Source organism: Ranitomeya variabilis, chromosome 1 (genome assembly GCF_051348905.1).
Source record: "Ranitomeya variabilis isolate aRanVar5 chromosome 1, aRanVar5.hap1, whole genome shotgun sequence".
Lineage (NCBI taxonomy): Eukaryota > Metazoa > Chordata > Amphibia > Anura > Dendrobatidae > Ranitomeya > Ranitomeya variabilis.
In genome coordinates, this window is record NC_135232.1 from 170,447,970 (window position 1) to 170,473,721 (window position 25,752).

General features: G+C 41.4%; 1 protein-coding gene across 1 annotated transcript; it reads right to left on the bottom strand.

Moving 5' to 3' along the window:
- Positions 1-9,768: 9,768 nt before the first annotated feature.
- Positions 9,769-14,972, bottom strand: LOC143793828 (germ cell nuclear acidic protein-like). The gene is made up of 14 exons (XM_077280803.1): positions 14,840-14,972; positions 14,340-14,427; positions 13,909-13,954; positions 13,755-13,822; positions 13,241-13,286; positions 13,089-13,153; positions 12,291-12,336; positions 12,050-12,194; positions 11,430-11,559; positions 11,079-11,286; positions 10,719-10,807; positions 10,357-10,417; positions 10,105-10,204; positions 9,769-9,936 (listed from the first exon to the last, which is right to left on the bottom strand). Exons 1-11 carry the CDS (start codon positions 14,915-14,917, stop codon positions 10,723-10,725), a joined length of 1,005 nt encoding a protein of 334 aa, XP_077136918.1. The 5' UTR covers positions 14,918-14,972; the 3' UTR covers positions 9,769-9,936; positions 10,105-10,204; positions 10,357-10,417; positions 10,719-10,722.
- Between the last annotated feature and the right edge of the window lie 10,780 nt (positions 14,973-25,752).

The following is a 25,752-nucleotide window of genomic DNA, read 5'->3' on the forward strand; positions in this document are numbered from 1 at the left end:
CATGTTTGCATGTTTTAGCGTCGCAGTGTGCTGCCTTATTTATTTGACTGTATATGAGTTGGTGACTCTAGGTTCAGCACCTGTTCACACTTATTCTATGTTTGGAAGAGACGGTCGGTTTTTTGAAATTTAAATTTCCTCAAGGGGGATACATTTATTAAAAACATACTATGCGCATCCGAGACACCCTTGCCAAAAAATCGACTGTCTGTAGCAGCACAGAACACATGAACCCTGGTGATCTAGTGGTGGAGAATGAGGAGACATTGCTGAAGGCCTCATTACAAACCTAGGCCCAATGTAAAGGATTGTGTCTCCTACACTTGTAATGCCCATACACTAAGTGTCTCTGGCCAGACAAACATTTCCCCAGGGGGGATACACTGACTAAAAACATACTATGGGCATCCGAGACACCCTTGCCAAAAAAATTGACTGTCTGTAGCAGCACAGAACACGTGAACCCTGGTGGTCTAGTGGTGGAGAATGAGGAGACATTGCTGAAGGCCTCATTAAAACCTAGGCCTAATGTAAAGGATTGTGTCTCCTACACTTGTAATGCCCATACACGAAGTGCTAAGGGGCTGACAAACATTTTCCCAAGGGAAATACATTGATTAAAAACATACTATGGGCAACCGAGACACCCTTGCCAAAAAATTAACTGTCTGTAGCAGCACAGAACACGTGAACTCTGGTGATCTAGTGGTGGAGAATGAAGAGACATTGCTGAAGGCCTCATTAAAACCTAGGCCCGGCCCAATGTAAAGGATTGTGTCCCTACACTTGTAATGCCCATACACCAAGTACCTATGGGCTGACAAACATTTCCCCAAGGGGGATACATTTATTAAAAACATACTATGGGCATCCGAGACACCCTTGCCAAAAAATTGACTGCCTGTAACGGCCCAGAGGCCGATAAGCCTGGTGATCTAGTGGTGGACAATGAAGAGACATAAAGCTGAATCATTATAAAATTAGACAAGGAAAAAAAAAATGTGAATCCACCGATGAAAGTAAATAACAAAAGGGAGGGGCAAACACAGGTTCATAGATTTGAAGCCTGAATGTGCCAGAGATTGGGAAAATGGAAAATATAAGAATACAGAGGATAAATAGACTTACATCTTTTTTTTTATGTGGGAGTGACATTTGTTTTAGTTTCCAATTAGTTACGGGCATAATGTTTACACCCTTGCAAAAAAAAATTGTGCCTTTGGCATCACGGAATCCATTCACTCTGGTGCTCTTCTGGTTATGGATGATGAGGAGGAGTATAACAACAAACAGACCAAATCTGGAAGTGTATAGCCATGTGTGGTTGTGAAGAGGTGCACGAGAATACAACTCACCAAAAGAGAGAATGTATTTGAGGTTATGTTTCGCTGTTTTCACTTGGTGGTGTACAGAAGTCTTTCCCAATCCAGCCCTTGTTCATTTTTATAAGAGTCAGCCTGTCAGCATTTTCGGTTGACAGGCGGATGCGCTTATCTGTTATAACTCCACTAGCGGCACTGAAAACCTGCTCTGACAGAATTCTAGCAGCAGGGAAGGTCAGGACCTCCAAGGCGCTGAGAGCCAGTTCATGCAACATGTCCAGCTTGGATACCCAATAATTAAAAGGCACAGAGGAATCCCAGAGGATGTTTGTACGATCTGCAAGGTACTCCCTCAGCATCTTCCCAAACATTGCACTTCTTGTGACAGCACCCCTTGCCTCTGTGCCAGCACGATGGGAGGGTCTGAGAAAACTGTCTCAGAACTTTGCCATTGTTCCCCTGCCTCAGCTGGATTGTACTTCTGTCTCTTCCGCTTGGACTCCTTGGTTGTACAACAAACTATTTTTCTAAGTAATTCCGCTACAAGGGCCCTCTGGTACTGAAACATTTTGGTACACAACTCTGCCTCCGGCAGAAGAGATTGAAAGTTCTCCTTGTAGCGTGGGTCTAGAATTGTCACCAACCAGTAATGAGTGTCATCCAAAATTTTTATAATGCGAGGGTCACGTGAAACGCAGCACAACATAAAGTCAGCCATGCGTGCCAGACTGATAACAGGCAAGACTTCCATTTCCTCACCAACAGGATGACTGACCATGCTGTCCTCATCCTCCTCCCTGTCCTCAGGCCATCCCTGCTGAACAGACAGTATGACAGCTGTGTTTGTAGTACCGTCTATATCACATGAAAGTAGCTCCTGTTCTTCCTCCTCCTCATTAACTACCAATCCATGTTGAGAAGACATGAGGCTGGGCTGAATGTAATCCCCCTGTATGGTTCCTTGCTCCATGTCCTCATGCTCTGCCTGCAATGCATCCTCTTTAATTGTGAGCAGAGAGTTTTTAAGAATGAGAAGCTGGATGGTGATGCTAATTATAACGTCATCTCCGCTCACCATCTTGGTGCAGTCCTCAAAGTTTTGGAGGATGGTACATATGTCTGATATCCATGTCCACTCCTGAGGTCTTACGTGTGGAGTGTGAACTGAATATCGACGGCATTGTTGATGTTGGTAGTCAACAACTGCCCTCTTTTGCACACAGATCCTTTCCAACATATACAGCATAGAGTTCCAGCACGTGGGGACATCACACACCAGCCGGTGAGCTGGAAGCTGCAAACGCTGCTGAAGCATGGCAAGGGCGGCTGAAGCTGTAGCTGACTTTCTAAAATGGGCAGACAGACGGCGAACTTTCACTAGCAGATCCGGCAGCTCCGGGTAGCTTTTCAGAAAACATTGAATCACGAGGTTAAGCACATGGGCCAAGCAAGGTACATGTGTGAGCTCACCTTGCCTCAGAGCCGCCACCAGGTTACAGCCATTGTCACACACGACCATGCATGGCTGTAGGTTCAGAGTTGTCATCCAAACATCTGACTGCTCTTTCAGCGCTGTCCACAACTCCTCTGCATTTTTCGGTTTGTCACCTATGCAGATTAGCTTCAGCACAGCCTGTTCCTGCTTGGCTGAGTCAGTGCTGCAGTGCTTCCAGCTTCTGAGTGATGTGTTGATTGCAGAGATGGAGGATGAAGAGGAGAAGGAGGAGGTGCAGGAGCTGTAGACTGTGGAGGCAACCCTGATTGACATAGGGCCAGCAATCCTCGGCGTGGGGAGGATGTGTTCCATCCCAAGGTCTGACTGGGTCCCGGCTTCCACTATGTTAACCCAGTGTACCGTCAGTGAGCTGTACTGTCCCTGCCCACATGCACTTGTCCATGTGTCCGTGGTTAGGTGGACTTTCCCTGTAACAGCATTGTTGAGGGCACGGGTAATGTTGTGGGACACATGCTGGTATAATGCCGGTATGGCACCATGGGAGAAATAGTGGTGACTGAGGACCGAGTACCTCAGGACAGCCGCCGCCATCAGGTTGCGGAAAGCTTTGTCTCAATGAGCCTAAAAGGCAGCATTTCTAGCGCAAGCAGAAGAGAAATATAAGAATTTAGGACTGTGGGCTGTTGGCTGGGTATTTCCGCTTGCATTCCAAAGACTGGGGTATAGACAAATGAAGGCTGTGCTGGGACAAGGACGTGGAAGGGCTTGAAAATGGTGGTGCTTGACTGTGGGCCACAACAGGTGTAAGGCTAGAGGCATCTTCACATGCACGGTGGACTGGGCATTGGCTTCTACGCAAAACAGTGGAAGAACCAGTGGTATCACCTGCAGACAGTGGTCCTGGAGCTTGGGGTTGGCCCACAAAGTCGGGTGCTTTCCTGACATGTGCCTCATCATGCTGATGGTGGTCACGCTGGTTGTTTGCTACCGCTACTGATGCGGGCATTGCAGTTGCTGCAAATGGCCTGTCTGGGGTTATCGGCAGAGTCTTTAAAAATTAACCAGACTCGGGAAGAACCAACAGTTGGAATTGCAACTTTCCTCATGTTGGTGTTACAGGGAACGGATGCACGCCTTCTGTCTGTGGCCACCACACTGCTTCTTCCTGCCTGTTGGGGTGATATGCCTCCTTCCCCATGTGTGCTGCTGCCCTCGGTCTGCATGTCCTCCTGCCAGGTTGGGTCAGTCACATAGTCATCCACCACCTCGTCTTCCACATCAGCAACCTGCTCCTCTTCCTGACTTTCTGGCAATTGTGTCCCATCATCATCCACCTCTTCTGACACTTTCCCACCATTGCCTTCGTGTGACCAGGGTTGGTCAAAGCTTTGGGCATCTCTACATGCGATCTCATCTGTCCCCACTTCAAGTTGACCGTCCGAGAGTTTGGAATCTTGAAATGGAAAACTGAATAGCTCTTCAGAGTGTCCAAGTGTGGGATCAGTTATCTCAGGGAACTCGGCATGGTGAGAGGAAGGAGGATCAGGGTGAGGAATATCCAGGCCACACTCACGGCTACTCTGACTTGAATGTGCGGAAGATATGGTGGTGGTAGCTAAGTGACTGGAAGCACTATCCGCTATCCACCCAACAATCGTTTCACAGTGGTGTGCTGCGGTCCCCTAGAAACTGGGACAGGAAGGTCGAACTAGAAGATGTGGGTCTTTGTTGTTGCCCACTTTCACCTTGTCCATGGCCTCTTCCTCTGCCTGCACCATCAGCATCACGTCCACTTCCCCGTCTCTTGCCCCTTGCCTTGCCCATTTTAAATGGACTACTGCACTATTTCAAATGCTCAACACAAATGTATTGGTAGCGAAATAATATCTGATCAGTATGCCTGCAAAACTACGATTTTTTAAACCCAAACACCAGGCAGGCCTCAGCCTGACATAACAGACTGTATTCAATTTTTGGGGGCTTTTTTGTGAAGCTAATTTATGCTAAATAGTGCTGCATATAATTAGAGTATCACACAGCAAAAAAATTGGTACACCGGCCTACAATGCCCAAACTTCGAGCACGCAGATATGAGGCCTGTCACGGAAATGCCACACTGGCAAAAATGTGGCCTTTTTATATTTTTTAAAGCTAAATAGTGCTGTATATAATTAGAGTAACAGACAGCAAAAAAGTGGTACACCGGCATACAATGCCCAAACTTGGAGCACGCAGATATATGAGGGCTGTCACGGAAATACCACACTGGCAAAAATGTGGCCCTTTTATATTTTTTTAAGCTAAATAGTGCTGTATATAATTAGAGTATCAAACAGCAAAAAAAATGGTACACCGGCCTACAATGCCCAAACTTCGAGCACGCAGATATGAGGCCTGTCACGGAAATACCACACTGGCAAAAATGTGGCCTTTTTATATTTTTTTATGCTAAATAGTGCTGAATATAATTAGAGTATCAGACAGCAAAAAAGTGGTCCACTGGCCTATAATGACCAAACTAGGAGCACGCAGATATATGAGGGCTGTCACGGAAATACCACACTGGCAAATATGTGGCCTTTTTATTTTTTTATGCTAAATAGTGCTGTATATAATTAGAGTAACTGACAGCAAAAAAGTGGTACACCGGCCTGCAATGACCAAACTTAAAACATGCAGATATATGAGGGCTGTCACGGAAATACCACACTGCCAAATATGTGGCCTTTTTATATTTTTTTTATGCTAAATAGTGTGGTATATAATTAGCGTGACAGACAGCAAAAACGGTGCGAAAATTATCTAAAATGCCAAAACTTGGAGCAGATATACGAGGCCTTTTTTGTTGAATTTAAAACACCAAAAAAAAATAAAAAGGGGGCACAAGGCTAGCACACACAACTATGCTGCGTATGCCTGACAAACTATGATTTTAAACAGGCCTCAGTCTGACAGAACACACTGTATATTTTTTGGGGGGGGTGAATTTTTGGGAACAAAAACAAATGCAACTGGGTATATAGTAAAGAAGCTGCAGCAGCAGCAGACAGTTATGGAGCTTTGGGAGGTTTGCAGTGGGAGCAATATCGGGACCCACGAATTAGCCCTAAAAAGGACTGTTGGTTTCTCAGGAGTTGATGTACAATAACAAATTGTATTATGGTACCGTGTTAGCCAGAAAAATCGATGTGAATACTTTTCTGCCCAATGATGACAGAAGTATTCTAGGAGTGATACCTTTATTGGCTAACAAACATATTATTTTCTGGTTAGCCAATAAAGGTATCACTCCTAGAATACTTCTGTCATCATTGGGCAGAAAAATATTCACATCGATTTCTCAGGAGTTGTGATTTTAGTGATTTTAGGAGTTGCAGGCCTACACTAACTATAAAAACCACGATTCTGACCCTATCTTGGCAGCAGCTCTCCCTACTCTTGCTAAATCCAGAGCAGAATGCGGCGAGCAGGGCGGCGCCAGGTCTCTTATACTCGGGATGATGCTGTGCGGCCAAGCCAATCACTGCACGACCACAACAAAGATGGCTGCGGCGTTTCATTGCCTGGCAGACAATCCCTGCAGCGTGATTGGGTCTCTAAAGTCCACCAAAAATTTTGGGTGGAGACACCAGTTACCGCCGAATAATCCCGGAAATGCACGATGCTCGCCGAGTACACCGAGCATAGTGATACTCGGGCGAGTAATGAGCAGTGGCGAGCACGTTCACTCATCACTACACTTATCCCTATTTTAAAATGCAGCAGCAGTTCAGATGTCTGACCGCTGCTCCATTCATTTTCTTTGGGGCTTCCAGAAAAAAACAAGAGCAGCGCTCGCAGCCACAGAGTGAATGAATGGATCAGTGGTCAAGTCGGACATACCACTCCAGTCTAATGGGGATAAAAGTTCCATATTCTGCCAACTGGGCCCCAACAGTCAGACCCCACCACCACCAATCAATATGTTATCACTAATCCTGTGGAGAGTTGATAACTTTTTTCACAGGAGAACCCCTGTAAGTGCATCTCTGACATTGTGATCCAAGTGTCTAATCTCTAATGAAAATAAAGAATCTTCTCCTAATTAATATCAGAGAGAGCAAATGACCACCATACACAACACAAACCACTATACCAAGACCAATAATACCACATACAGGGAAGAAATGCCACCACACCATGAACAGATCACAAGGTGACTGAATAATACTATGTAATACCAGCATATAGGCAGCAAATAATACCACATACTAGGAGAAATACAGCCACACCATAACTAGACTACAAATTCCACCACACAGTGACTGAATAATACCACATACAGGGGATAAATACCACCATACCGTGACCAGAACACAAATTACCACCACATAGTGACCAACTAATACCACATATAGGGGATAAATACCACCACACTTACCAGACCACATATTACCATCACATAGTGACTGAATACTGATCATGAATACAAACCACGATACTAACAACACTGATATTACCACCAGCGACATTATACATAAGAGCTCTGTATATACTGTCAGTGTACATCTAATACAGTGATCACCAGTGACATTATACACAAGAGCTCTGTATATAGTGTCAGTGTACAGGTAATACAGGGATTACCAGTGACATGCACAAGAGCTCTGTATATAGTGTCAGTGTACAGGTAATACAGTGCTCACCAGTGACATTATAAACAGGAGCTCTGTATATAGTGTCAGTGTACAGGTAATACAGGGATTACCAGTGACATGCACAAGAGCTCTGTATATAGTGTCAGTGTACAGGTAATACAGTGATCATCGGTGACATTATGCACAGGAACTCTGTACACAGTATATAGTGTATAGTGTGCGTGTACATGTAATACACTGACTCATCGGTGACGTCTCTAGTTGAAGTCCTTCTTCGCTTTTCTTGTTCAGCCAGGCCAGACCGCCATCACTTCTTCCAGCCAGGACTCATCTCTGCAAAAAATAACACACATTCATCAATTGCTGATCGCTTCCAGAGCACATTCCCCACTTTTTCCCCGACTTCTACACTACGTCAGATGAAGAAAAAAGCGACGTAGTGCCGTCCTGTACATAAGAGGACCCCCATTTTGTTCCCTCCATGAAAAACTGTTTCCTAAAAAGTAAATTATATTACAGTAGTAATAATGTCCCTAATTGGACTTTAAAGAAATGATCTTCCCCACTTGTCACCATAGACTAATACAGCATGTTTCTCATTCTGGCCCCCAAACAGTAATTAAGTCCCTCATCCTGGACCCCTTTATTTAGTAATCTCGCCCAGCCTGGTCCCCTTTATTTTATAATATGCGCCAGCCTGCCCCCCTATGTCCCTTGTGCAGCCTTGCTCACAGATATCCATCCTGCCCCCAGCTATCCATACTGGCCCCCATATGTCCCTTGTCCTGCCCCCCCATATATCCATCCTGGTCCATTGTCTGGGCCTCACCTCCGATTATTCCATCCTGGCTCCCCCCATATATCCATCCTGATCCCACTTATATATGCATCCCGGCTCTCCATATATAACTATCCTGGCTACCCATTTATAACTATCCTGGCCCCCCATATATACCCATCCTGGCTCCCAAATATATATCCATCCTGGCCCAGAGAGAGACAGGCAGACAGACAAGAGATTCAGACAGACAAAGATAAACAGACAGAGACACAGACAGACAGAGTGACATATACAGACAGAGAGAAAGAAGTTTCCTCTTATTTTCCTGTGCTCCCGGCGGTGGTGTTCTCCTCCTCCTCTCTGCAGGTCGGTGCACACATATTAAAATGGTCGCCGACCTAGCAGAGGCCCAGTGGCTGATGAGCGCCCGTCGCATGAGGTGCATGACACTTACGTCATACACCAGTGACGATGGGCGCACAATTGACAGCTACTATCGGGACGCACGCTGAAGCGGTTCAGGTAGTGAACGCTGCGTTCACGCGCCCATGCCCCTGCACTTTGTCTGTCTGCACTTTTAGAGGGCACATGCCTCTAAAAACTGCATTTTTTTCTTCTTCTTCTACTTCTTCTTCTTCTGCTCCTCTCCTGCCCCCAGAGACAAGGCCAACCGGGTATTTCCCCGATACCCAGCCAGGCCAGTCCGACCCTGTTCTTGAATGTGGTTTTGGGCACCTTGAGGGGTGCAGTTTTTAGAATGGTGTCACTTTTGGGTATTTTCAGTTATATTGACAGCCTAACTCACTTCAAATGTGAGGTGGTCCCTAAAAAAAAGGTTTTGTAAAGTTTGTTGGAAAAATGAGAAATCGCTGGTCAACTTTTAAGCCTTATAACGACCTAACAAAAAAAATTATGTTTCCAAAATTGTACTGATATAAAGTTGACATGTGGGAAATGTTATTTATTAACTATGTTGTGTGACATAACTCCCTGATTTAAGGGTACAAAAATTAAAAGTTTTAAAAATGCAAAAACTTCAAATTTTTGCCAAATTTCCTTTTTTTCATAAATAAATTTGTTATATTGAAGAAATGTTACTACTAACATGAAATACAATATGTCACGAAGAAACAATCTCAGAACCAGTGGGATAGGTTGAAGCGTTCTAGAGCTATAACCTCATAAAATTACACTGTTCAATTGTAAAAATTGGCTTAGTCATTAAGTACCAAATTGGCTCTGTCACTAAGGGGTTAAGGTATCTTAGGAACACACTTGGTTAGGGATATGTTATGCAACTCATCAAGTTTGGATGGTGTTTCTGGTTATTCTGAAATGTATTTTAAAAATGCATATTTGTTTATACTGTATAATTATAAATATAGTCCAACTATCAAATGTTAGAACTAGACAACATTGATTGTGATATGTTTAGCAAAAGCCTTCGATTTGTAGAACAAAAGTTCGAAGCTATAAGGATCTAAGATATTCATTTTTGAATGGTTTTTATATTTAGCCCAGAATGGGAAAAAAAAACAAAAACAAAGCAATATATGACTACTATTGTCCATCTAATGCTGGGTCGTCACCGCTTTGAAACATAAACATGGAGAATGTCTTGGTCAAGGAAACTATCTGATAATGTTCTCAGCGTAGGCCGGTGCAGATATTCGCCTCTTTTCTCCAGAACAACCATGCGTCGTGCTTGTATAGAAGTGATAAGGCGCATTTCTCATTAATCTGAAAACAATTTAAAAAACATTTTTATAAAATTGAAAACATATACTTGTTATCAAATGTAGCAAACTAAAGCAAAGGTAACTTTATTATTTTATTGCTGTCTATCACCTCACTATTCACATGGACATGAAATTATAACAATATTGTATTATACACAGAAATATTTACCTGGAAAATTCATGTTTGAAGCTTTGTGTGAATCAGAATTGGTGGATTCTGAATGTTTGCTTGCCATTACTTGTGATGAAGACATTCACTCGTTGTCTTTCTACACGGTGAAAACAAAGGCAAAATAAACAAAGGTATTTAAACTTTAAATAATATAAGGCTATAAGAGACTAAATTAGATACTCAGGATTCTCAATATTTTTACAATAACGTTTTATTGATTGCTGACAATAGTGGAGGATTATTTCTTACCTCCATCACAGGTAGATGAGGTGCCGATATTTACATACGTGTCAATGATCAAATAGTGAACCTGAAAATATAAAAAAAAAATTACATTCAGCTAAACTTGAAATTAAAGGAGATTTGCAAAAGCATTCTAGATATGATGGGAATTGCAATCATTACATATCCAGCAAGTCATGGAAAATGTATCCAGTATTTATCTGGTAACCTATGAGGATGGAATCTGAGTGTTTGCTGCTAATTGCTGGTGCTGGTGGTGAACACAGATACTCATTGTGTTATTACTCGGGCAAAAATATATAAAGGTATCTGAACTTTAAATTATAATGAAGCATAGTTAGAGACTAAATATTCTGGAGAATAGTTACATGTTTAGCTGGTGGACAGTTGAAGTAATCGGCATCCACAGCGACGGCAATAACATTTATTCAGAGCTATCTGTCGAAAACGGCCGAATCTACAAAGAGAGGAGGAATATTGGTTACCAGACTGGAGTGAATGTTGGTTAATACCATGGGTAACAATAAAAAGAACAAATTGAAACCATATATTAAAAACTGATCCCTGGGCAGAAAATATAATATGTAACGTCCTAATCCCTACAGCCCCCAGACGTCGGTCCGCTCTGATAGTGGTAAAGTACTAAAACCTTATACCAACAGAACCGGACTGACTTCTCTTCACAGCGATTGTGTTTCATGACACGATGAATCATACAATCTACTTACTTGTTATCACACAGGGAACATTGGTATTTGTAATTATAGTTGATGGTATAACTGTGATACATCGTCACTTCTGGCAGCTCAGGGTGGATATCATTTACCCTTCTTGTGTAAGCCTGCCATAATGGGCCATGGTTGTCTCTGTCTTCACCATCGATTATCCAGCAGGCAGCATGGCACATCTCGTGCACAAGCACGGATCGTAGTCGCTCTAAAATAAGAGTTTATACAGACATGAGAAAATCTAAGTACACCCTGCTTGATATAAGATGTATTACATTGCAAGTAGCAGCTTTGTGCCCTGCATACAGGTTGTCTTATGAAGCCGCAGGATGGACGTGACATGAAACCTACCTGCAGAATCACAGACTTTATCAGAAAGCTCAATAACTGAGAAACGTTGGTTGTTCTGCTCTATGTGACGGCATTGACCGGATGCTTTCGTCAGCCTCTTATTCCACACAATGTCCATTTTCTCAGGGAGCTAGAATAGAGGAAACAACTTCCATTAAACCTGGAAACTCTTTGACCCCAATCTAACAAACTAACTCTAATGCGTGATTTCCAGCACTGCTCTCCTTGTATGGAGCCTGGGGTCTATGGAGAAGTGCAAAATGAGAGAACAAAAATACACTTTTTCAAGATTGTCCGGATGCCAACAAAATGTTATATATATATATATATATATATATATATACAAATGTGAAAACCCTGTGACCTTCAAGCCAAAAGTTGCTTATTTCTTTGTCTCTGCATGGTAGCTCATGTAAGGTCTCCACTCATCCCACAGATAAGAAGAGGGTGACATAATTTACTAAACTAAGGGACTTTTACCTGAGATATTCAATAGCTAAGTGTCAGAATCATGACAAAGGGGTTAGTATGCTCTTCAGAACGTCAGTCATAGAAATGACCGTTTGAAGGAGGAGATAATGGATAAGTCACGTGTCACCCAGATACCAATGCTAAGATACCTTATTCTCGAAGACTGTCGTGTTGTATAGATGGTACAGTCGCTCCACCAGTTCTTCCTTAGTTACCTGGAAGTGGGTAACGTAGATGGAAGTAGGAGAAATAATGTCTTCCAGGATATAGCCGGAGATGTTACATAGTTGTGTTCTGGGGAAGATAAGGAATCATATATGAATCCACGGGAAATATTTGTTACCGAGGTCTTGGTTTTATATAAAGATAGATGCGTCCGGCATAACTCACCTCTCCTCTGTAGTGGAGCTCTCCTCACAATCAGATGGTAAATCATCTGTACAGAAATATGAAAGAGTGAAAATGATTTTTATAAGGCTAAAATCAGACATGTTAGTATGCAGGTCCGTACTAGAGAGGGGTCTATAGATATGGAGTGTAGAGAGCTAATAAGACTATGAATATTGGATCAGACCACATCAATAGTATCAGCAAAAATATCAGTTCTCCTGATAAAATCAAGTCCTCACACAGCTCCACAAACGGCAAAATAAAAATGTTACAGATCTCTGAAAATGGCGACACAAGCAAATATATTTAGTAACAATTTCAGAGAAAAATGTTAACACTTAGAAAAACTTTGCCAGTTTGGTATGGACATAATGATATTGACCTGGAAAATTATATTTTCACGTCAATTTTACTGTGCAATGAATGCCATTAAAATCAAAGCAAAATACAAATCTGGAATTGTGGCTTTTTTTCACAATTTCCCCTCACTTGGAATTTTTCCTATTTTTCAGTGCATTATATGGTAATATGAATGTGGTCATTGAAAAGATCATCTCGTCACATTAAAAACAAGCCCTTATAGGGCAATGTGGTTGGAAACAAAAAACTTATGTCTCAAGGAAGAAGGAGAAAAATCACAAAAGCACAACGACTGACCATTTCCGAAGGGGTTAAAGGTACAGATAAGACGATAATTTTAATTGTTAGATTTGGAAACTGATCTGTGACAATACAGAAAACACTTTGTTCTTTCTACAACAATATAACCCTGGATTGTATCTAGAAATGATAACTTACTATTATATATGGAAGATTCACCAGAATCGGAATCACCATCATCCACAATGATGTCATCATCGGAGCTGTGACATAAATGTAACAGAATATGAGTCACCATTAGTCATTATTCCCCATCAGGTATCTAGTAATGGAGGAGACGTGTGTCTTACCAGGTGGTACTGTCCGGAATATGATCTGAAGGTGGTGAAGTCAGATCTGTGGGGGAAACACAACATAAATCTCTTATTAGACTATTGTAATATCAGCGACTGAGGCTCAACATCAAGGAAATCCTACTAAAGTATCCAGTATACCCCGATATGTACATGGGACAAAAGATCACTTTTAGCTACAGTAACCTGCACTGTGCACGGCCACCATGAGAAATCTCCAAATCCCATTTCTGCCTGAATTTAGAGCAGCTGCAGGAATATTCCTGACCAAATGCTGAACTTAAATATTGTTCTCCGAACATGGAAGTGTCCCAGACATGGACCCACACCAATACAGCATGGCTAAAATAGAATTACCCTTTTAATGTATCTTTAATTTAAATATGCACACAACCATCTATAATTTGCCTTCAATCATTACATCTGGAAACTGATCTGAGATAAAACTGAAAACTCAATGTTCTTTCTACAATTACATAACCCTGGATTGTATTTAGAAATGATAACTTACTATTAGATGTGGACGTTCCAGCTCTATTGGAATCATCATCAACAAATATCAAAATGATCTCATCGGAGCTGTAAAATAAATGTAAAAGAATATGAGCCATATTAGTCATTAATCCCCCTCAGGTATCTAGTAATGGAGGAGACGTGCGTCTTACCAGGTGGTACTGTCCGGATCACGATCTGAAGGTGGTGAACTCAGATCTGTGGGGGCAACACAACATAAATCTCTTATTAGAATAGTGTAATAGCAATGACTGAGGCTCAACATCAAAGACATACACCGTAATATAGTATTCAGTGTACCCCTATATGTACATGGGGCAGGCAATCACATTCAGCTACAGTAACCTGCACTGTGCATGGCCACCATGAGAAGAAATCCCCATATCCCATTTCTGTCTGACTGTAATATGGCCGCAGGAATATTCCTGACCAAATGTTAAAAAGAAATGGCTAATATGAATTCATTACTGTAGACATGGAAAAGACTTAAATCCAAGCCCTGACCACAATGTGCACGTGTTCTGCACCCAATGACTATAACTCCTTAATATGTCAGGACCTTTACTGGATTGGAGCACAGTACCTGGTATACTCGGGGTCGAGCCCGAATTGAAGCCTCTGGTGTTATCCTGGCTTGGAGACCTCGGTATTGGCCTCTTTCGCGGATGAGACTGTAAAAAATAGCAAACATGTCAGATAGAATCTATAACCATGAAGATCTCTAATTTATCTTAGTCCATTTTCCAGTAAGATACAGTTAGACGCCTGTGTGAATGTGGTTACCATTGGGCTGCGCTTATTTCATGTGCAGAGTATAACGGGTATACGGGATACTTATGGTTAGGAAGTGGATAAGGTGGTGACATTTGCTTTTCTTCATGCAATATTATTATGTATCCTGTACATGGACATATTGTCACAAATACCACAACGGAGGGCGGTCTTTACTCTGCAAACATGATCCAAACTCCTCCCGCCATATTTCCTCTTTCTGGAGCTATATTTTTGGTCCAACCATCTTTTTCTGGGATTTTTTGTCTCAATTGTATTCTAATTATTTGAAAATCTAAAAGTGATGCTCACCTGATGGAAATCATCATCATCGCTGCTGTCCTCGGTGTCAGAGAGAACTTCAGTACGCCTTAAGCGCTTTTTTCTCATTATATTCGCAATAGTCACTCACAACGCTCCTCTCTCTACAAACGCCTACAAAAACCCTCAACGGAACTCTGGATGACTGGGTATTCTATATCATCCAGTCATTTGTGACATCAGCGGAATGCTGTGATTGTTTGTTGTCATTTTTTATAACTTTATTTAAATATATAAAACATACTGTACAAATACAAGAAAAGAAAGTAGACAAAAACAACAATCCGTCTAATTTCCCCACTGCTGCCCATTTCCAAATGTTCAGATAATTTTTTTGTAACATTACACAATATAAAAAAATAAATAAAATAAACCCAACTGTTGTCTTGGTGGTTGTTTATCCCTCTTCCTTAAGTTTTGATGTTCTCCACTACATTTTTCATATTTTCTCCCAATTATAAAAATGTTCTGAAGAGGAAAGCCGCACCTTCTCATATTTTATAGCTGTCTTACATACAATGAATATGACATAATATTCAATGTTTTTCCTATCCGTTTCCTAACTAAATCCACTTTTGCTCTGTAAAGCCGGCTACTTAAGATCTTCTTCCTCATTTTATGTCTTTCATCCAGAGAACAGTTTGCAATTGCTGACTAGACCAAAATGGAGATCTGATTGCCCAGTTCCCTTAAATATCTGCATACCCTGTGATAAATGTATTAAATCTACCCTTGTTTCTTACACAGTTTACAAGTATTGTCGGCGTACTTTTCCCTTTTGTGTAATATTTGGTTAAAATAATGTAATCAATGGATCAATTTATGATTTTATTGATTGGGATCCCAGTTATGTTTTTATATACAGTGGGTATTTTGTGACAACCGTATTGCACTGTAATCTGCATTGTACTTCTGTCTTAAAGGGAATCTGTCACTATGTTTTGTTGCCGAATCTGAGAGCAGCATGTCAAGATCCTGGTGTTCTTCTGCGGATTGACCACTAGTGGCTGCTATTGTTCACCATGATAATTGTGCTGCATTTCACTGGACCCTGCAGCTGTGTTCAGCAGTCGCCCTCTGCTAACATGGCAGATACTGAACCTGTGGAAGCCATCTTGTTTCCTGTTTGGGCCTAGTAAAGCCACCTGCAACACTTAACTCATGGCTTGAGTATTGTGCTTTGCTGTTTCTCTAGTTCCAGTCTCCAGCTCCTAGCACTGTCTTACCCAGACTGTTCCCACTCATCTCTGGTTGTTTCCTACATTTTATATTGCTACCTCCAAGGACTTCGACTAGCACTTGCTTTTCCCTACTTGTGCTCCTCTAGCCAATGGATTTCAGCTCTGCTCCACCAATGACGTGACAGATGTAGGGGCAGAGACCCTAATCCAAACAGTGGGTCATTTACAGGGCAACTTGCTGTAGTTTTGAGAAAATCACAGTTTTAGTCAGCAGAAGATTACCACTAGAAGTAAACTTGCTGCCATGTACTTATCCATATGTACAAGCTCTCTATAACCCTGCTCCTACCACTGATTGGCTGCTTTCTGCCTATGCACAGTGCACAGCTCAGCATTCAGACAACTGGTATATCTGCAGCAGATAAAACACTGATTGTATCCTAGCTGCAATAAGATGCTCCATAATCTTGAATCACGGTCTCTGCCCCTACTTCATACTGCTTTCAGATAAGCTGATCTTTTGAAATTCAAATTTGCCGGATTTGCTGAAATTCTCCCAAAAATATGATTTGCGGTGTAAAAATTGCCATGAATATCATAATTAAAAAGCCTTTAATTTTCCTGGATAATATGTGCAGAACACTGTGAGTTCCTCTTGGAGTCGATTGAAGACATTTTTAGCTCTGTAATGCAAGCAGCCTACATATTCCTATCAATCCAGAACACCTTAAAAAACTAAAGTCCAAACTCTATAATTTCATCTGGAAGGGCAAACATCATTTTATACCTCAAAGTACTTTACATGCCTATAGACTTTCTGGGAGGTCCTAATTTAATTAATATAAAAACCTCAAAAAGAGGAAAAAGATCCTCCAATATTCAAGAAAAACCAAAAACAGGCAGAGATGCTTACCTGTCTAACTGGGCCTCAGTACAAATGCACTAATAGGATGCAGCAGATAGTTTTGCACTGGTGTGCCACACGGCCAATCGCTGATTGAAGACTGGCTGTCTCATTTGGTATTATTGCACCTGTGCAGTTGCCATTTTACTTGTGTCCGCTGCACCCTGTTAGTGTGTTATGGCCCAGTTAGACAGGTAAGCATCTCTGCTTGTTTTTGGTTTTTCTTAAATATTGGAGGATTTTTTCCTCTTTTTGTGGTTTTTATGTTAGAGTAGGACTGGCAAGTGTAAGGACCCTTGACGCGGGTTGCCAGCTTACGTATTATGGTCAGAATATCAACCAATACCTTACATATATTGATATGTTTTATGCACTTTATATTTTTTTCAGGTTTGCAGTTGGGTCCAAATGGTTCTGTAAACTGTGGCCTCTGTTCACACAGGATGCTTTATAGTTAGCACTGGGCAGCCCTCTATAGGGCGTCATTAATAGGCTGAGAACCAGATGCTCTGCATTCCTTGTGTGAACATTGCCACTTACAGATCATATTATTTTTGCACTGGTGTGCCACACGGCCAATCCCTGATTGAAGGCTGGCTGTCTCATTTGGTATTATTGCACCTATGCAGCTGCCATTTTACGTGGTTCTGCTGCACCCTGTTAGTGCATTTGTATTGAGGCCCAGTTAGACTGCCTTATTTTGGTTTTCCCTAATTTACTTAATCCTTACCCAACTGGGCGATTTTCTGTTTTTGCACTTTCGTTTTGTCCTCCCCTCAATCCAAGAGCCATAACTTTTTTTATTTTTCAGTTGAAACACAACAGTGTGAGGCTTTGTTTTTTTGTGGGACGAGTTGCACTTTTGAATTATACCATCTATTTTGTCATGTGATATGACAAATTAACAAAAAAAAGCGCAATCTTGCATTTTTTTTTGTCGTTTTATTTAGAGTGCTGATTTAACAATAAAAAACTACCTGGAAATATTATTCTCCAGTTGAGTATGATTATGCAGGTACCAAACATGCATATTTTTTGTTTTAGTTGAGTGGTAAAACAAATTCAGAAATGTGTAGAAAAAAAAATTTGCTTGTGTCGCCATTTTCTGAGAGCTGTTTTATTTAGAATTTTTTAGGATTTGGAGTTTGATGACTTGATGATTGTCTGATGACTTGGTTATTTGTGCCCTGTGTAGATGTTTTTATTGATGTCACTTTTGGAGTGAATACAATGTTTTTATTACATTGTTGTGTTTTTGTGAATTTTACAAACTCAGCAATAACAAATATATATTTTTTTATATATTTTTAGTTCATTGTTTGTAATGTAGGAAAAGGGAAGGTTTTAAGCTTTTCTATATTTTTTCATGTTAAAAAAAATCCTCTTTTCACTGTATTTGTTATTCTCTCATGACAAGTACAGGGGTGTTCAGCAGACTCCCGGCCATAATGGCAACCCATCGGCGCACAACGGCCTGCATTAAATGCTGCTATCACAGATTGACAACGGCATATTGCTGTATGAGGCAGATGATGGCTGAATCTTGTTGATTGTGAGCCCTCACGGGCAGGGTCCTCTCTCCTCCTGTAACAGTCATAACTTGTATTGTTTAAGATTACCGTACTTGTTTTTTATTATGTATTCCACTTTTCATATGTAAAGCTCCATGGAATAAATGGTGCTATAATAATAAATAATAATAATAATAATAACACATGTAGACAACATTAATTGAATATGTTTAGCAAAAGCCATCGATTTGCAGAACAAAAATCCAAAACTTGAAAGAATTAATATATTTATTTTTGATGGTTTTTATATTTAACTCAGAAAAATGTGAAAGAAAAAACAAAACAATCTAAGACTAGTAATGTTCAAATGTCCAACGCCACATCCATTGCTGAACAGCTTTGTAAAAACAGATATAGAGATTCTCCGGGAAACTGCATCTGATAATGTTGTCAGCCCAGGAAGGTGCAGATATTCTCCTCTTTCTTCCAGAACAGCCATGCCTCGTACCTGTATGGAAGCGATAAGGCACCTTTCTCTTTAATCTGCAATCAATTACAAGATATCTTTTTAAAAAATTAACAATATACGTAACAAACTAAAGCTAAGGCGAATCTAATATTATATTTTTAGACATCAGCTGAGGTTTCACCCTTTTAGCCCCAGGCTATTTTCCATTTTTGCATTTCTGTTTTTTGCTCCCCTTGTTCCCAGAGCCATAACTGTTTTATTTTTCCATCAATTTGAGGGTTTGTTTTTTGTGGGCCGAGTTGTTCTTTTGATCTACACCTTTTGATTTTACCATAAAATGTACTGGAAAACAAAAAACAATTTCCAAGTGCGGTGAAATTGCAAAAAAAGCGCAATTCCACAACTTTGTTTTTTTTTATACCATGTTCACCAAATGTTAAACTGACCTGCCATTACGATTCTCAAGGTCATTACAAGTTCGTAGATCCAAAACATGTTTATGTAAGTGGTAAAAAAAATCCAAAGTTTGTTAAGAAAAAAAAATTGCATCATTTTCTAAACCCGTAGCGTCTATATTTTTTGGGATCAGGGACTGGATGAGGGCTTATTTTTTGCGTGCCGAGCTGACATTTTCATTAATACCATTCTGGTGTACAGTACAGACCAAAAGTTTGGACACACCTTCTCATTTAAAGATTTTTCTGTATTTTCATGACGATGAAAATTGTAAATTCACACTGAAGGCATCAAAACTATGAATTAACACATGTGGAATTATATACTTAACAAAAAAGTGTGAAACAACTGAAAATATGTCTTATATTCTAGGTTCTTCAAAGTAGCCACCTTTTGCTTTGATGACTGCTTTGCACACACTTGGCATTCTCTTGATGAGCTTCAAGAGGTAGTCACCGGGAATGGTCTTCCAACAATCCTGAAGGAGTTCCCAGAGATGCTTAGCACTTGTTGGCCCTTTTGCCTTCACTCTGCGGTCCAGCTCACCCCAAACCATCTCGATTGGGTTCAGGTCTGGTGATTGTGGAGGCCAGGTCATCTGGCGTAGCACCCCATCCCTCTCCTTCTTGGTAAAATAGCCCTTACACAGCCTGGAGGTGTGTTTGGGGTTATTGTACTGTTGAAAAATAAATGATGGTTCAACTAAACGCAAACCGAATGGAATAGCATGCCGCTGCAAGATGCTGTGGTAGCCATGCTGGTTCAGTATGGCTTGAATTTTGAATAAATCCCCAACAGTGTCACCAGCAAAGCACCCCCACACCATCACACCTCCTCCATGCTTCACGGTGGGAACCAGGCATGTAGAGTCCATCCGTTCACCTTTTCTGCATCACACAAAGATACGGCGGTTGGAACCAAAGATCTCAAATTTGTACTCGTCAGACCAAAGCACAGATTTCCACTGGTCTAATGTCCATTCCTTGTGTTCTTTAGCCCAAACAAGTCTCTTCTTCTTGTTGCCTGTCCTTAGCAGTGGTTTCCTAGCAGCTTTTTTACCATGAAGGCCTGCTGCACAAAGTCTCCTCTTAACAGTTGTTGTAGAGATGTGTCTGCTGCTAGAACTCTGTGTCGCATTGAACTGGTCTCTAATCTGAGCTGCTGTTAACCTGTGATTTCTCAGGCTGGTGGCTTAGATAAACTTATCCTCAGAAGCAGCGGTGACTCTTGCTCTTCCTTTCCTGGGGCGGTCCTCATGTAAGCCAGTTTCTTTGTAGCGCTTGATGGATTTTGCAACTACACTTGGGGACACTTTCAAAGTTTTCTCCATTTTTTGGACTGACCTTCATTTCTTAAAGTAATGATGGCCACTCGTTTTTCTTTACTTAGCTGCTTTTTTCTTGCCATAATACAAATTCTAACAGTCTTTTCAGTAGGACTATCAGCTGTGTATCCACCAGACTTCTGCTCAACACAACAGATGGTCCCAACCCCATTTATAAGGCAAGAAATCCCACTTATTAAACCTGACAGGGCACACCCGTGAAGTGAAAACCATTTCTGGTGACTACCTCTTGAAGCTCATCAAGAGAATGCCAAGAGTGTGCAAAGCAGTCATCAAAGCAAAAGGTGGCTACTTTGAAGAACCTAGAATATAAGACATCTTTTCAGTTGTTTCACACTTATTTGTTAAGTATATAATTCCACATGTGTTAATACATAGTTTTGATGCCTTCAGTGTGAATGTACAATTTTCATAGTCATAAAAATACAGAAAAATCTTTAAATGAGAAGGTGTGTCCAAACTTTTGGTCTGTACTGTAGATATGATGATTTGATTTTTACTATCTTCAATAGTCTCCATAAGAGACTAGAAGCTGCTATCATTCAAATGATCACTTGCTATGAGCGCCGACCACTGGCATGACATGTGCGTGGAAAAGATGTGTGTTAACCCCCTGAGCCCACATCAAAGGGGAAGAACCAACATGTGGTTTACATGTACGGCGCATGTCGTGAAGGGGTTAAACGAACATGAAATTATAACAATATTGTATTATAAATTGGCTACAGAAAATGGACAGTTTGTAAATTGGAAAAATTAAGTTGCCAATATTGGTGTTATAATAGAAAAAAGCAATATCAACCATAAGAGTATGATGAGTGTATTCAAAATAGATCTATGTAACATGTAATGTTTGAGGTAATTACCTCGACCATCAGAAAGTGTGCTGGCGATTCTTCTGCATCACCAGCCTGATAACCTTCATCGCCTTTTTCCTTTCTCAACAACTAGAATTCAAAAATTCTACAGCAAATAAAAAATATTTAATACAAATAAATGTTGTAAAAAAAATAGCATTCCTTTTATTATTACCTCGCTTACACTATCATGTTGTCACTTTTGCACTTTTTGAAAACAAGAATTTATGATACATACAATGATTTACTATTGACATGAACATACAGAAATATTTACCTGAAAAATTCATGTTGGAAGCTTTGTGTGAATCAGATTTGGTGGATTCTGAATGTTTGCTCGTAATTACTTGTGATGAAGACATTCGCCCATTGTCTCACTACACAGGGGGAAAAAGGCAAAATACATAATAGTATTTAAACTTTAAATAATATAAAACATTAAGAGACTACACTAGGGACTCAGGATTCTCAACATCTAAAAAATAGCTTATTGATGGTTCACAATAGTGGAGGATTCTTTCTTACCTCCATCACAGGTAGATGAGACGATGAAATTTACACGTGTCAATGTTAAAATAATAAAGCTGAAAATATAGAGAAAAATAATTACATCCAACTAAGTTTGAAATTATAGGAGGTTTTTAAAAGCAATGTAGATGTACTGTTCTACATATTTTCATAAGTTGCCAGGTTCAGTTATGAAATGAGCCATTTTATTACCTTATATACTCGAGTATAATTCGACCCGAGTGTAAGCCGAGGCACCTAATTTTGACACAAAAACTGAGAAAACGTATTGTCTCGAGTATAAGCCGGGTATGCATTGTCCCCCCATCCCTGCCCTTATATGAATGGATCCGCATCCCTGTCCTTGTATGCATGGCTCCCCATCCCGGTCCTTGTAAGCATGGCTCCCCGGTCCCATCCTTGTATGCATGGCTCCCCATCCCTATCCTTGTAAGCATGGCTCCGCATCCCTGTCCTTGCATGCATGGCTCCCCATCCCCATCCTTGTATGCATGGCTCCCCGGTCCTTGTATGCATGGCTCCCCATCCCTGTCCTTGTATGCATTGTCCCCCATCCCTGTCCTTGTATGCATGGCTCCACAACCCTGTCCTTGTATGCATGGCTCCCCATCCATGTCCTTGTATGCATGGCCCCCCAACCCTGTCCTTGTAAGCATGGCTCCCCATCCCCATCCTTGTATGCATGGCTCCTCGGTCCTGTCCTTGTATGCAATGTCCCCCCATCCCTGTCCTTGTATGCATGACTCCACATCCCTGTCCTTGTATGCATGGCTCCCCATCCCTGTCTTTGTAAGCATGGCTCCCCATCGCTGTCCTTGTAAGCATGGCTCCCCATCCTCGTCCTTGCATGCATGGCTCCCCGGTCCCATCCTTGTAGGCATGGCTCCCCATCCCTGTCCTTGTATGCATGGCTCCTTATCCCCTATCCTTATTTGCATGGCTCCCCATCTCTACCCTTGTATGCATGGTTCCTATAAAAAAAACACATCCTACTTACCTTCCCTGTGTGCCTTTGCTGCATCTCGTTCCGGTGCCAGCAGCTCTTCTGACCAAGCGATCATGTATCCCCACACATTAAAGGGAATCTGTCACCCCATTTTTTGCCTATAAGCTGCGGCTACCGCCATCAGGAGCTTATCTACAGCCTTCTGTAATGCTGTAAATAAGCCCCCCATGTAACCTTAAAGATAAGAAAAACAAGTTAGATTGTACTCGCGCAGGGGCGGTCCCGGTGTGGTCCGGTCCGATGGGCGATGCGGTCCGGGTCCAGCGCCTCCCATCTTCATGCGATGACGTCCTCTTCCTTGCTTCCTATCGCGGCTCCTGTGCAGGCGTACTTTATCTGCCCTGCTGAGGACAGCGTAAAAGTACTGCAGTGCGCAGGTGCCGGGCCTCTCTGACCTTTCCCGGCGCCTGCACACTGCCGTACTTTGCTCTGCCCTCAACAGGGCAGATAAAGTACGCCTGCACAGGAGCCACGACAGGAAGCAAGGAAGAGGACGTCATCGCATGAAGATGGGAGGCGCCAGACCGCGATGCCCATCGGACCGTACTGCATCAGGACCGCCCTTGGGTGAGTATAATCTAACTTGTTTTTCATATCTTTCAGGTTACATCGGGGGCTTATCTACAGCATTACAGAATGCTGTAGTTAAGACCCTGATGGCGGTGGCCGCAGCATATAGGCAAAAAATGGGGTGACAGATTCCCTTTAAGGTAATGAATATTCACTCCATGTCTGTGGGAGTGGAGGGAGGTGGATATTTATTACCTTAATGAGCGGGCCATGTGATCGCTTGGCCGGAAGAGTTGCTGGTGCCAGAGCAAGATTGTCAGGACTCTGAACATTTTTTATTACCTTTTTGTGCATTACTGCCCTTTTCCAAGATGGCGTCTTTGGTCTCATGTGCGCTGTGTCTTCCTGCTATAAAACTCCACCCCAGCCTTCAGTCTGTGCTAGAGTATTCTGCCTTGCATCCAGCTCCTGACCTCTGGTGACTCCCTGGCTATATACTGTACCTGCTCCTGTGAACTTGTGGGGTTATCCTGCTACTCTGCTCTGAGTTCCTGCTGCATACACCAGTTCCAGTAATCCTCCTTCATCTGCTGCTCGTGTTTGCTTCCATCTGCATTTGCTGGACATGTAAGCTGTTTCTGCTCTGCAAGAACCTGAGACTATTACCCAGACCTCCCTGGTTGAGCTAAGATATTATTTGAACTGCCTTATAAGCATATCTATCTGTGTTTTGGACTAAACAAGTACTTATTCGTGTCAAGTATCCTCAAGATTAATTGTGCTTCATAGACTTTCTGCATGATTGCATTTTCCTCTGAAGTTTCCTATAAACTGCTGAGCTGCATTTGATATTTGCACCAAGTGTTGTGGACTTGAGTTTCTCTCTGCACCTGTTTGAATCACCGTGTGATAATATAGACTTTACCACTTATAAAACTGTGTCCTGTAGTTGTCTTGTTCCACGGAAAGAGTCTCTTGAGTTATCCCCTATAATTATTACAAAGATACAGCGAGGGTGCGCAGGGAAGTTAAGTAGGATGTGTGCTGGAAGCCTGTGACTGTAACTGTGCTCGCTAATAAGAAATACGAATATTAACTGCCAGTGCAGTGAATATTAATTTCTATGTAGCAGCAGGCACAGGCTTTAGCCGCAGCCACCAGCTCCTGCCTCTGTGACCCACTGCTCCCCCTCCCCTGCCGTCTTTCTGAAACAATGGCTCGTGTATAAGCCGAGGGGGTCATTTTCAGCAGAAAAAAATGTGCAGAAAAACTCAGCTTATACACGAGTATACACAGTATTTTGACCTTCTAAATTCAAATCTGACAATGAAAATTTTACGTTGATCCTTATTTCTTTGATATCAAAGAGTTTTCCTTTTACTGCTACATATAGTTAATGCATAAAAGTTTCAGTACTTTGAAACATTATTATTTTTGCAAATATAAAGATGCAGAATATTTAGTTATGCCAAATGTCTGATATTTATTCAGAGGAAACTTAAAAACAATTCAAATAACTAAAACATGTCTAAACATTATTGCAAATTAAAGACAGTTACAGAAGTTGCACTACAATATTTGTTCTTCGTGCCGTGACAACTCTTTTTTGCTTGCCTCTTGCACTCTTACAATTGTCCAACAGTAATCTGCAAGCATTGATGGATTCCATTTTCCTTGATATCTTTTCTCCATAGCCGCAATATCTTGGTGAAACCTCTCACCATGCTTGTTGCTCCCTGCTCCGCAGTTTGTTTGAAAAAAGTCTATATGCGAATATAAGAAATTAATCTTTAATCACATGTTACAGCCAATGTCCTTATATGTTTTGAGGAGATTTTCCACCCACTCTTAATAGTTATTTGCTCTAGAGTTTCCTAAAAAATAAGTTACTACTAATGTGAATGCTACCCATGCAGCCTTTTCCTTGCCCTGCAACAAACGGAGAAACTCCTCATCTTGAAGAAGCTTACGAATATGAAGTCCAATAAAGGCTCCTTTCTTTATCTTTGCTTCACTAAATCCTGCAAATGTATCAATATCAATAAGATACTTGAATGCTGCTTTTGTATTTTTTATCCATTGCCTTTACAAAGTTCTTCATTAGGCCCAACTTGACAGCTATGCTGTTAACAAAATC